At 42.7% G+C, this 12,639-nt stretch overlaps 1 protein-coding gene across 1 annotated transcript in view; it reads left to right on the top strand.

The window, feature by feature from the left end:
• The window catches only part of CCDC6 (coiled-coil domain containing 6), a 48,380-nt gene extending 41,278 nt beyond the window's left edge, over positions 1-7,102 (top strand). Inside the window, exons 6-9 of the mRNA XM_044420388.1 lie at positions 1,367-1,523; positions 2,478-2,578; positions 3,864-3,988; positions 5,543-7,102. Of these exons, the coding sequence (XP_044276323.1) occupies positions 1,367-1,523; positions 2,478-2,578; positions 3,864-3,988; positions 5,543-5,734 (575 nt within the window). The 3' untranslated portion in view covers positions 5,735-7,102. The remainder of the gene's footprint in view (positions 1-1,366; positions 1,524-2,477; positions 2,579-3,863; positions 3,989-5,542) is intronic.
• The last annotated feature ends 5,537 nt before the right edge of the window (positions 7,103-12,639 follow it).

Below are 12,639 nucleotides of genomic sequence, written 5' to 3'. Positions count from 1 at the left end.
AGTTAGGGAAGAAATATGTTTTGGACTGGAAAATTTACAATCTACGCCACTTGAAGAAGTTGAGGCGTATTAATCTCTATGTGCTTATCAGCCTCTTTGGTTGTTGTAGTGAAAAGTGGGAACAAGGCCTCTGAGTGATGACTGTGTATGTGGAAATGCTGGTCTGATTTATTAGCTCAACAGTGAATCTTGGCTTTGCTCTACTGTATCTTCTGAATGTTCTGTTCTAGTCCTTGAATGACCCAATGGGCAAGTGCAGTGACACATGCCTGAATGTGCATGATTTATCACCTTATATGCCACCATTGGCTACTTCTAAAAGAACACACTGCAAAATCTGCATGAAGTCTTTGAAGCGGCCACAGTTCCAAAGTAATCTCCTGTGTCAGATTTCTGTGCAGACAAATGATTCTGCATATGGATATGCCTCCTCAGTTACCATCTTTCGGTGGCTCCTCCCCATACTAGTGTGGGCTCTCATGGATTGGGGGTGGGGGGTAGTGCTGGTACAAGGAGGCTCCTCCTGTGGGGTCCAGGTCTGTCTTGTCTTGTTTTCATGCTATGAGAACAGCGTGCAAAGGAGTCATTGGTATAAGCAAAATGGAGCGTTTGTGGTGGTGCATATTATTCCACTTGTAACATGTATGCTCATCCTCTTCAGAAAAAAATGCCCAAGATAATGTTGGGCTGGGATTATAGAGGCTTCCTTGCTCAATTGTACTGTTCAGTGGCTGAGTCGCATGTGTGAAGCAAGCCTCCCTGGCAAGGTTGTGAAGCTGAATTGAGAAAAAACTCGTCTAGAAGCAAATTAACAACCTGCTGTAAATGGTCATTAAGATGGTAGCATATTTAAATTGGTTTTCCATGGGCATTTCTATTATCTAAATAAACAGTTACTGTTGCTTAGAGTGGGGGAGAGAGCACCATTCTAAGACTCGCAACTGAATGCCTGGTGGTAATTTTATCATAGCTGAAAATATTCCCATTTGTCATTCTAAAGTGGCAGTGTCTGGCCTAGTTCAGATATTTGTCACCCTGATCAATGAAGTAGATTATGGTTATTGAAGCTATCTGAGCTATGCGCTTCCATATATACAGAACAATAAAGTTTCTGATTTCCCTTTGCAACAGACTGCAGTTCCCTGTTGTGTACCCATGAACGTGGTGAATAGACAACTATTTGATCCCGATTCGTTTTAACTGTGGTAGTTCTAACCACAGTTAGAACTATTCTGTCTGTTCAGCTGCCTATATGCCAATTAATTTACCAAGCTTAGAACTGTAAGTGATGCACCATAAATGCTGCCTGCAAAACAGCTAGTGAGGTTTATTAATAGCAAGCTAATGCAAAACCTGGACATTTCAGATTCAGAGAAGATGGCACAGTATTTAGAGGAAGAGCGTCACATGAGAGAAGAGAATTTGAGGCTCCAGAGAAAATTGCAGAGGGAGATGGAGCGGAGAGAAGCCTTGTGCAGACAGCTGTCGGAAAGCGAATCCAGTCTGGAAATGGATGATGAGAGGTTGGTGTCGCTGCAGTATATTCAAGTGCCACAGCCCCCCATTAGGTTCTCCCTGCGATGTGTAGCATCTCCCTTTATGTCTTATATTTGTGACTGCTGATCATTTTCATCCCATGGCAGCTGGCAGAGCGGAGCAGGGGAGGGCAGGGGTACAGCATAATGATACCTGGATGCGGTTCAGCAGGACAGCCGATTGAGGAAGGGCAACCTTAACACAGGTCTGCTCTGTCCAATGGTTGTCCCACGTAGGGATACCCTTCCACTTGATGGAAGCCAGGGCATGAGTGCCAAGAGTGGTCCCTCTTTGATGCAGTGTGGTCCTCCAACTTATGCTGGACTTAATTCCTGTCATCACTCAGCCTTGGCTGTTCTAGCTAGGGCTGACAGGAGGTGTAGTCCCACAACTTCTGAAGGGGCCACATGTTCTACAGTTCAGTTTTGTTATATTTAATTAGTAAATTGGCCCAAATTTAGACTTGTGAAGATAGTAAGAATGCTCTAAACCCCACCTCCCTGCTAGCACTGTGATTCAGTTAAATCATTTGATATATGAGTTTTAATGGGTAAATGAATTGATTAAATCTGTGTAAATCTGCATTTTTTAAAGGACAAACATCAGTTTTTATTATAGGCACTAGAAGCAGAGGAATTCTTTGCATTATAAGAGAAAGGAGAGATGCAGCTTTGGAGGCAGAGCTTTGCTGCTTTTTGTTCTTATATCTACTTGTATAAAAGTACTTCATTTGTTTTGATTACTGACTGTCCTATTTTTTAATTAATTCAGTAATTCACTGAACATTGAAGCTGTACTGACTCTGTGCTGATGCTTCTCCAGTATTTTTATATTTGTTTTATGCTATAGGAAAGAAGCCAGACAAAACCTAAACATTAAATTTAAAATTAGGAAATAGCTGTGGGAAGGTAAAATTAATCAGTCTTTATCTTTTAAATTAGATATTTTAATGAGATGTCTGCACAAGGATTAAGACCTCGCACTGTGTCCAGCCCAATTCCATATACGCCTTCACCAAGTTCTAGCAGACCTATATCACCTGGTAAATATAAATATATATATATACACATACACACACCATATTACATTTATGTGTACAGCATGATAGTATATTTGTGCCCTGTTTGTGTGTGTGTGTGTGATTTTTATAGAAAAGTAGTAAGTAAAGGCTTGAAGTACTCATCTCACATCTTCTTTTTATTATTCAAGAAGTAAAATGTGTCAACATTTAGACAAATGGGAATACAACCATCAGGGTTGCGCGAGAATGTGCAAGGTCTTACTTAACATATATGCACACAAAATAATGGTTCCTTCTACATCCTACTTTTCACCTTTTATAGTATCTTCCATTTTATTATGGACAGTTGTCTTGCTCTACACAGTCTACAGCATTTCTTCTTAGCAGGAAACCAGCTTGAAGTTCCAATGCTGATTAATTGGAAGCAGCCTGCTAAGTCCATCCACTTTCTCTCTTAAGTCAGTAGCTCAGATGATGATGATGATGATGATGATAGCATTTCTATGCCGCCCCTTGCCGAAACCTCGGGGCGGCTTACAACATGATAAAATACATTGAAATACAATAGTACATAATAAAATTACCATTAAATATAACAATACAAAGAATACATTGATTTACAAAAATAAAATTAAAATTATCAGTATAAAATAAAAATATAGGAGGAGAAAGAGAAGGAAGAAGTTGCCCTGGCCAGATCATATGTTTTAACAATTGAAATGATGTTTAAATAAAAAGGTCTTTACCTGGCGCCGAAAAACCAGTAACGACGGTGCCAGGCGGACCTCTTTGGGGAGTGAATTCCATAGGTTGGGCGCCACCGCAGAGAAAGCCCTCCTCCGGGTACTTACCCTCCTAATTTCTTTCATGGAGGGTTCCCGGAGAAGGGACTCTCCCGCAGATCTCAAAGGGCGGTCGGGCATATACGGACGTAAGCGCTCGTTCAGGTAGCCAGGACCCAAGCCGTTTAGGGCTTTGTAGGTCATAATCAACACCTTGAATTGGGCCCGGGCTTCAATGGGAAGCCAGTGAAGCTGACGGAGGACTGGAGTCATGTGAGCATGACTGGAGTCATGTGAACTCCTTATTGTTATCCACATCAGTCTTTGGGAATCAACCATGCTAGAAATTAAAATAACTAAATTTGTCACCTGCCTATATCAACACCAGTAAGCACAAATGGTCAAGTGCCATTAATTTGCCTGGTGGGCAGGATTGCTTTTTCCCTTCTGATGTACTTGACATTTTGCATACCATGATGCATTAATATTTGCAACCATGCATTGTCCTGCTTTCGTTGTTTTAGGTCTCTCATATGCAAGTCACACAGTTGGTTTTACTCCCCCAACTTCACTAACAAGAGCCGGCGTGTCTTATTATAACTCCCCAGGCCTTCATGTGCAGCATATGGGACCATCCCATGGTATTACAGTGAGTATCAGAGAAGTCAACATCAGCCTCTGAAATGATCTTCTTTATGTTGGTTGCTTTTAATTTTCTGCAAGTCATCTATAGTATTGGGATTTACAAAAAAATAGTAAATGTCATATTCATCTCCATCCAAAAATCAATACGGAGCATGACCTACAGCAGCCCCTCCCCCGCCCCACCTAGCAACTACTTCTGGGGGCCCTCCTTTTCAGCATATCTGGGCCCCATCCCTCTGGGAGGGTCCTGTTGGAAGTGAGTGCACCTTCTCTCTATACCATCCCTCTGGTTGGCCAGCCCTCCTCTCCTGATGCCACATCATGGGGCCAGGAGCCGTGCCAGTTTCAGCTGGCTCTGAGAACTCCTCTCCCGTGCCCCCTTGCCACAGTTGTACATTGTGGGTATTCTCAGGGCTGGCCTCGGCACCTGGAGAGAGTGGCCATGAGATAAGCCGTGAAAGGTGCTGTGGCCCAGTTGGGCGACACACAAAGGTTTTAAAGTGTGGCCATTTTGAAATGAGCTCCTCTGCTCCTCCCATCTCGGAGTCTGAAGCCCCAGATTCCCAGGCCCTCTCCAGTTCCTCCTCTGCCAAGTTCAGATCAGCATGACCTGGGAACGCATGCCAAGAACAGCTGGCCCTCTCGTTCCCAACAGCACCTTGAATTGGGCCTGGAAGCATACCTGCAGCCCGTGCAGGCGGGCCAGGGCTGGTGTTAGGAACTGAGACTTGTGGACCTCGGTGATTAATCTGGCTGTCACATTCTGCACGTGCTGCAGTTTCTGAGCAGTCTTCAAGACGAGCCCCACGTACCGTGCACATTGCAGTAATCCGATTTAGAGATTGCTGCAGCGCAGATGGGTTCTTGTCCAGAAAGGGCCACAGCCAGTGCTGGTGAAAGGTCCTCTGTGCCAGTGAGGCCACCTGAGCCTCAAGCGACAAGGATGGATCAAGGAGAACCCCCCCAAGCAACCATCCTGCTCCGCCAAGGGGAGTGGGACCCCACCCAGAACAGCTTGAAGACCCTTATGAATGAGCTCACTTCCTGAGCAAAAGGAAGGGGGCGCAAAGCAAGCCCATAAAGCCAAACATGAAGGATGGGGGGAAAGCCCAGATTCAACTGAGGGATCGCTTAGCATGGCAAGAAGACGCTGGTGCTTGGTGCAGCAGCAGCAATAAATCACAAAATAGAGGGAAGATTCTTGGTTTCATTCAGGACTAGGAACATTGAACGCTCTCTTCCACCTGTGTGCATGTGCACCCATTCATACACACAGAAAGGAGAGCCAGCCAGCAAAATACTTGTCTTTCCTAGGCGAGATCAACACTGGAACTCCTTTTATGTGTCATGCCTCACTTGACTGGTGTTTCTGCAAAATAGTGAGCCTGATCTTGGAAGAAGTCAGCTTAGGTCCCCTGAGATACCTCTTTGCTTAATGGCTGTTTCTCCAGCAGGAATTAACTAGAGTTCAAGCTAATGTGTCAACAGGAGAGAACGGCTTCCTTGCTTTTTTGAGTGTGTGCAGGTGACACCCTGGCTTCCCTGTTTTGTTCCGCAGAGACCTTCGCCACGAAGAAGCAACAGCCCTGACAAATTCAAGCGTCCCACCCCTCCTCCTTCTCCAAATACTCAGACCCCAGCGCAGCCTGCTCCGCCACCGCCGCCACCGCCTCCACAGCCTGCGGTCCAGTCGTCAGCTCCCCCGTCAGCCACTTTTCAACATTCAGTGCACCCTTCCTCTCAGCCTTAGTGCATGTGCTCAACAAACCTGTATTCAGAGTTGGACTCATAACACAGAGCAGTTTACTACAAGCCAAAGGCTTACAATGGTATATTTGGATTTGACTTATTTGCACTGAAGTTATTGAGGCTTCACTGTTTAATTGTGTTGTAGAAGTTTGTCCGAGGGCTGCCTCCCATGTTAGCACGTTTCCTACCTGGAAGGCACTTCCATGGGGGAGAAAGCATGAGACCGGTGTGTGGGCAATCACATGAATACATAGTGGCTTTACGGCTTTTTTTAAACACCCGGAAGTGCTTTCTGCCCAAGAGGTGTGCTATATTTGAAGTTGCTGTAAAGCAGCCAGTGTTGTGACTCTGCAGCACTAATTAAAAAAAAATCCATCAGTGTTTTATTTCAACTTACATGTCTGTCCACCCTCTGGCTGGAACATTTGCTACCTTGTTTGGTATTACGGCGTTACATTTTGCTGAGCTCCCAAAGCTTTGTGTTTGTTTCTTTCCTCCACCCCTTTCTTCACTTCTAGGTTTGTAAAATAAAAGGGACAGCTTTTTATATTTTTTCATCGACAATTTGCATATGAAATTACAGGCATGGGCTGTATATTACGAATTCCTAGATATCGCAGTGTTTCAAGCATAAATAGGAAAACAGCACTCCATTTCGGTAATAAAAATGATACGGCTTTTAATACAAAAATGGAATTCCAGATACATTAATGCCCAAGCTCACTTTTTTAATTATACCCCTTCATTTTCAGAGACAGCAGTAAAACTGTAAATGATAAAAGCGTACCTTTCTCCCAGTGCGTGGTACAGTCTGAATTGCAGTGTGGGAAGCCTGACTTGTCAGAGTATACAGAATGTATTAATCCATGGACCTTAAGAGTTGATTGTTTCATTTCTGATTCACGTTGGCCTGTGAAATTGTCCATACTGTTGTCCTCATCACAATAATCTTCTGTAAGTGTGGTTCTGCCAACAAACCCTTGTGGCTGGTTAAAATGTGCTCTCTGATTTTCTGCTGTAGAAAAGCAATTCGTATTAAAAACAACACGAACAACAACAAAAAGCCTGATTTCCTTCCCCTTGTTTAAAATATATTAATTGTGTAACACCCTCCCCTGAAAGTTTGAACCAATATTTTAAGCATTCAAAGAAAAATCAGAATGTGATTGAAAGTGCACAAAATAGCAGCATATTGCTATAACAGCCGAAAATGTTGTATTGCTTGGTAGAAAAGGAACAGATTACAGAGAAAGTTAGATGACAATAGCAAATGCGTATTTAGCAGCATAAGCCGGTACAATGTATAAAGAAATGTATTCTGAAATACATTCTTTCCATTCATTTAGCACAAATAAATTGTTTGGTTTCACTTTGCAGTGGAACAAAGTCTCATTTTTTCCTCAGTATGACATCCATTTCAGCAAATGCTTTTTTCCAGCGATTCATGCTCAGTAGCTTTTACACAACGGGGTTTATTTCAGACGGTTTGGTGCATAGGACAGTAAATCAGTATTAATCCCTTTGTGAGATGTGCATCTGCTTTTAACTGGGCCACTAATTTAGCTGAATGTTCATTTGGTGGCGTACCTGGACAAGGTGTTGCACACATTCTTCTGGAAGAGGAAGGAATGCTGGGTATCTTGTAACAATCTTGCACAGTTTTACATATTGCTTCTCATGTGAAGGCTGGAGAATAGAAAATCGTAATAGACAAATGGCAAAATCCAACCAAAGTCATTTATACATGGCTGCTTCCCTTGGAGATCCCTAAGCACATGCTGAATTTTCCCACTGAGGTCAGCTTGGGCTGGATTGTCCCCACATGCTAATTCCCATTGATGTGCCTTGGCATAGAGAGGCACTCCCATTAAAATCAAGGGAGCTCAGGCGTGTTTCACTTGGGTTGATTTGTGCTCTGTGTATCAATATTAAATGTTCAACTGGGAGCAAATGAAGGGGGACTGTGTTTTTGATAAGCTAGCTTGGTTTCTGCTCTTGAAGAGCCTTTTGGGCCAACATAGATGACACACTGTGGCCTTTGTTCATCCATATGGACAAATGGGCCTTTGAAATGCACCTTCACACCTGGTATCTCCATCAAGTTTTCTACTTGTTGTTTAACCGCAGTTTAATAGGTGTTTTCATGGCTGTGAACAGCAGTTGAGATGAACCAGGATTCTTAAAGAGCATCTTGCAATCGTTTGGATCCTGGATTAAGGAGATACCTGGCAGGAAGAAATAGGTAAGAGTGAAAGGTAACGCAATCTTATCGGAATAACCAGTGTAGGTTCATTTTAGGATTAATATCATCTTGGACATTGTGGACTTGTATGCATGTAATTTACCAAAGTTCCAGAGAATCCTGGCTTTTCAGTCATGAGCAGCAATCCCAATCTTTCGCAGTATCCACCATCACAAGCAGCCAGAGTACAAGGCATTCCTGAGTTATGAACAACCCATACTTAAGAACACACTGCACTAAAGCCAATCATCTTTTTAGAAATTACTTTAAAAAATCACTGTAGAGAGAGGGGAAGTGAAAGGGTAGAGAGGGGGGCCTCCAGAGCATGTCTTCCTGCCCCCGCCCATCCAGAGAGGGAAACCTCCAGTGTTTCCTTGCTGCAAAGAGGAGGCACTGATGAGAGAGATTCACAGTTTTTCTACTTTCATGGGGGTCCTGCACACTTAACCCCCACAAATGTGTAAGGCCAACTGTGCATCATCTGAGTTCCATACACATTAGATGGAAAGATGAATTTCTGTTTTCTCAGGACAGAACTTGTTCATAACCTGGGAGCTGCATGCAGCAACAAACTAACGAGGGAGCATAGGCTTGGCGTTCCATCCAAATGGGGAACACCTATTTTGTGGCTCTGCTAACAAGCCAGAATCTGAAGCCAGAGTTTATAATTGGTTTCCAGTTCCTGGCTTGGGAGAAACAAACCAGGAAACCCAATTTGGTTGAAACCCCAAGATTTGCCTCCTGGGTAATTTCTCATTAGTGGAAGAGATCAGGCGCTGTGCAGCAGTACTGTGCTAATGAATGACAAATTCTGCCTTGCTGTTGCTGTGCATATGTACATACAAGTAACAAGTACCTGCTTGGGTATATCACAGGTATGTAAAAAAAAATAATTCTTCCCCACATTTTTCCCCCTAGGTACAACATTTCATAGTGAACTCTTCGACATCCTCTTTTGATATTTTATTAGCTGAAAGCAATGTAAGAGCACTGTACACAACCTTGTCCAAATAAACACCAGTAGATTGGCAGTCTTGCTTGCGGAAGTTCATGGTGACGCAGCTATAGAGTTGTACCTAGCCTACTGTATAATCACCTCTAAGCCAGAGAAATTCACTCAGTCCAGGGCTTCCGCTCTTGCTGGCTTTTACAAAAGTGTGAGGGGTCTCTTCCCCCTTCCCTTCCTTTTTTTCTGCTTCATTGTTTTGATGGATTGCTGTTTCGTTGGTTGACTCACAGTTAACCTCTGCATTTGACATCCCAACACTAAATTGTCATTACTGTTGCCCTTGCAGAGAGTTGCAGACTTAAGAGTTATCAGTTGCTATTGCTCAGTTTCCTTTATTGCATTAGTAATTCAGTGTTGGAAAGACTTCATTTGTTCTAATTTCCTGTTTCAGCTTGCTGGAATAACCTGTTGTCCTTCCTTTAAAAAGCACAAAACAAGAAAGTACTGCCGCGCATCTCATCTGATGTTGCATGTCATCTGATATGTTCACATAATTAGGAGGGAGCAAGTGAGATGATCTGACAATACTTTTGAGAGGTACTAAAATTGATTATTTTATTGAAACGGTAAGGGGAGTAAGGCAATTTCTGGCAACTTATTCTATGTATATGCTTGCCTGATTGCCTTTCCCATTAGGGCTGCTAGAACTATTAAGATTGTTCATGGCGTAACCTTTAATCTTACCCTCCTAATGAAACAGAGTTTATGTGACTTTGGTCACATTCATTCTTTATTTTCTGTGTCTTTTCCTATCCTCCCTTTTGTCAAAATTTGAAAACACCTATCTTCTCAACTTTCACAACTTGAAATGGAAGCTCTGTAGGCTAGAAACATTTAATTTGAATTGTATCGAAACAGTGTACATTTGAAGGTGCTGTGTAAAGTAATGCTTTTGATTTCAGGTCTTGGTATGTATGTGTGCAGCCCCTTGTACCATTTTAAGTACTGTGTTGTAGGGTCCCCAGTCCTTCTGAGTGATTTTCAGGGTGGGAAAGAAGTCTGCTATCGGGAAGGGGCACCTAGAAAGACTTAATTTATGCATGGATCTGTGCAAAACTTGCAAACGAATTACGATGCAGGAGGGAATGCACTGATAGAGAAGTTGTTGAATCCTGTTTGGATTAAGTTGCCATGAATGTTTGCTTCTGCGGCACGACTTTTTTCAGGAAGCTGGGCAGTTGTGTATCATCCAACTAGAGCTCTGAAACATCTTTCCTATAAGACAGTTCTGCCTGGATGTGCTCACATTTTTTGACCTCCTCATCTTAGGCTCATCTGAGTATGTAAAAATGCACACTCCTTGGAAAAATGCAGGCTTTATCATTTGTCCTTAGAAAGGCAAGTTCAGATTACAAGTTCAGCTGAGGAAAACATTACCTGAAGTGTGTACTGTTTAAAATAACACTAAGAAGGCAAATTTGAATGTGGGTCTTAGGGGGAAGGAGGTTGTTTAAGATGCAAAGCTCTGCCTTGTGCTGAACATTTGGAATGAGGTTGCCATGTAGATAGTTAACTAACTTAATAATGTATGCATGTAGGAAGTAGCTCTGACTCTCTGTGACAGAGTGAACTTTGGTCGGGAAGTGGAATTGGCCTCTAGCCCTGCAGTGTCCTCATCTGTACTCCTTTAGCTCCTCTGGGAAAGAGTAAAGCATTGTTTGGAAGTGGGTGGGGGAGTGCTAGAAAGAGAACGATCTAGACAACTGATTCTGCAAGAGCGTCAAGAAGAACTAGAGTGCAAACATCTCTCCGGCACTTGTGATTGCAGGAATTGTATGGCTAGTTATAATACGTAGCATCTTTGCAAGAGGTGGGCAACTTGCGGACTTCTAGTTGTGTCCTGCAGTTCGTATGGCTATCCTGGCTTTGGCTGATTTGTAGACCAAAACATCCATATACTGATCTATATGCTTCAAATACAGGACTAACAAGTTGGTCAATATTCTTGAAGAACACGTCGCAGGTGGTGGTGCTGAGAGAACGGGTGCTTGCTTAAGGCCAACCCAGGGAGTTTGTGGCAGGCGTGAATTTTCATTGGGGAATTCTTGGATCACATCTCAGTCTGTCATTCTTTTATTTATTTGATTTATGGCCTGCCTTTTTTCTTTTTTTAAAGAATTCTGCGTGGCTGACATGCTCTTCTTCCTACTCTCAATCTTATCCCCACAACAACCACCCTGCGAGGTAGGTTGGGCTAAGGGTTGGTCACTGGTCCAAAGACATGCAGGGTTGCCTGAGTCCCAGTCCCACCCTCTTACCCACTGCACCATACTGGCTCTGCTATGCTTCCATCATACCACAGCGTCACCTGTTACACTACTGCAACAATTCATCCTGCGCCTATGCAAAGTCGCTCTTTTAAAAAAGAACATAAAATTCCTGGGTATCTGGCTGCCTGATAGAGAAAAGTACAGGGTGGGTAAATTTGGAGGGAAAATTCCAATAGCAATTTCCTGTCTTAATTCCCTTTATGCTGAATTGTAGGATTTACTGCCTTATCCACAGGTGACAGTAAAAGCAACTTTAAGTGTGAAGTATTCAGCGGGCCTTAAAAAGTGATAGCCAAAGCTGGTGGGTAATCTTTGTAAAAGCATCTCAGGATCAACTTTGGGTTTGCATAGAAGATTTTTGCAGTCGATTTTCAATTATAGCTTAGTATAGACTCGCAGATGCATCTTCTCACAATTCTGCATGCTCTTTGGGGCACTGATAACCTAAGAGCAGTTGCAACCCAACCACCCTGGGAAGGACTTGAGACTGATTTGACAATATCCATGAGATTGGTTCTTTTATTTGTAGCGATCTGCATCAGATTCTTAAAGTTCAGAGCTAGCTCTATGCAAATGAGAGTTCAGTTCTGCAGACAAAAAATACAGAATACTGGAGAGTTTTGCAAGCATGATTTGTTTTGAGAAACAACTGCTTGCTTACCATTTGTTGCAGGATAAATGGATGCTTTCTTGCAAGGTTTCACAACCAGCCTCACAACTACAATTAGGTGGTACTAGTTCAATGCACTACCACATGCACAAGTCCTATTATAGTGACAAGCATTTCTGTAATACATAAGCAGAAGCACAACATTTTCCTCATGTTTAAAGAAGGGGAGGCCAAGAATCCTCACAACTACAATTTGACAGATCTGCTATTACTGAAAGACCAAAAATGCCAAACTAAATGCACCTTGGTTTGAGCCTGCAAAGCAGATATTGTTAAAAGGAAGGCCCGCTGAGCACACACAGATCAACGCTTCCTGGGAGTTATTCTGCTATTTTTTACAAGGGTATTCAAGCCCTCTCGAGTGCATGCAATATTCTGCATAGCACACAGATAAAGTACAGTTGGACTACAGCTATAAATGGAACAGGCAAACTTTATTACCAATTCCTTTTGCCGTTTTTCTCAGCATGTCAAAACTGCTGTCATGAAATCGAAAGAGAAGCATGTCGCCCTCCTTATGCAAATATTTTAGCAGATTTTAAGAATCTACTGCTGTCATACCAGTTTTATGTAAGAAAAGTGTACTTCTGTCTCCGCTCTCTTCAAAACAAGCTTTAGCCTTGACAACATATTAAAGCATCAAATTAGTTAAAAGGTATTGCATTCCTAAACTATTAAGCTGCTTGAGGATAATTACCTGCAATTTTTCTGATTT

The sequence above is a fragment of the Varanus komodoensis genome, unplaced genomic scaffold (genome assembly GCF_004798865.1).
Source record: "Varanus komodoensis strain SLA01 unplaced genomic scaffold, ASM479886v1 scaffold11, whole genome shotgun sequence".
In the NCBI taxonomy this organism is placed as follows: Eukaryota; Metazoa; Chordata; class Lepidosauria; order Squamata; family Varanidae; genus Varanus; species Varanus komodoensis.
This window is presented reverse-complemented; position numbering and strand designations above follow the sequence as displayed.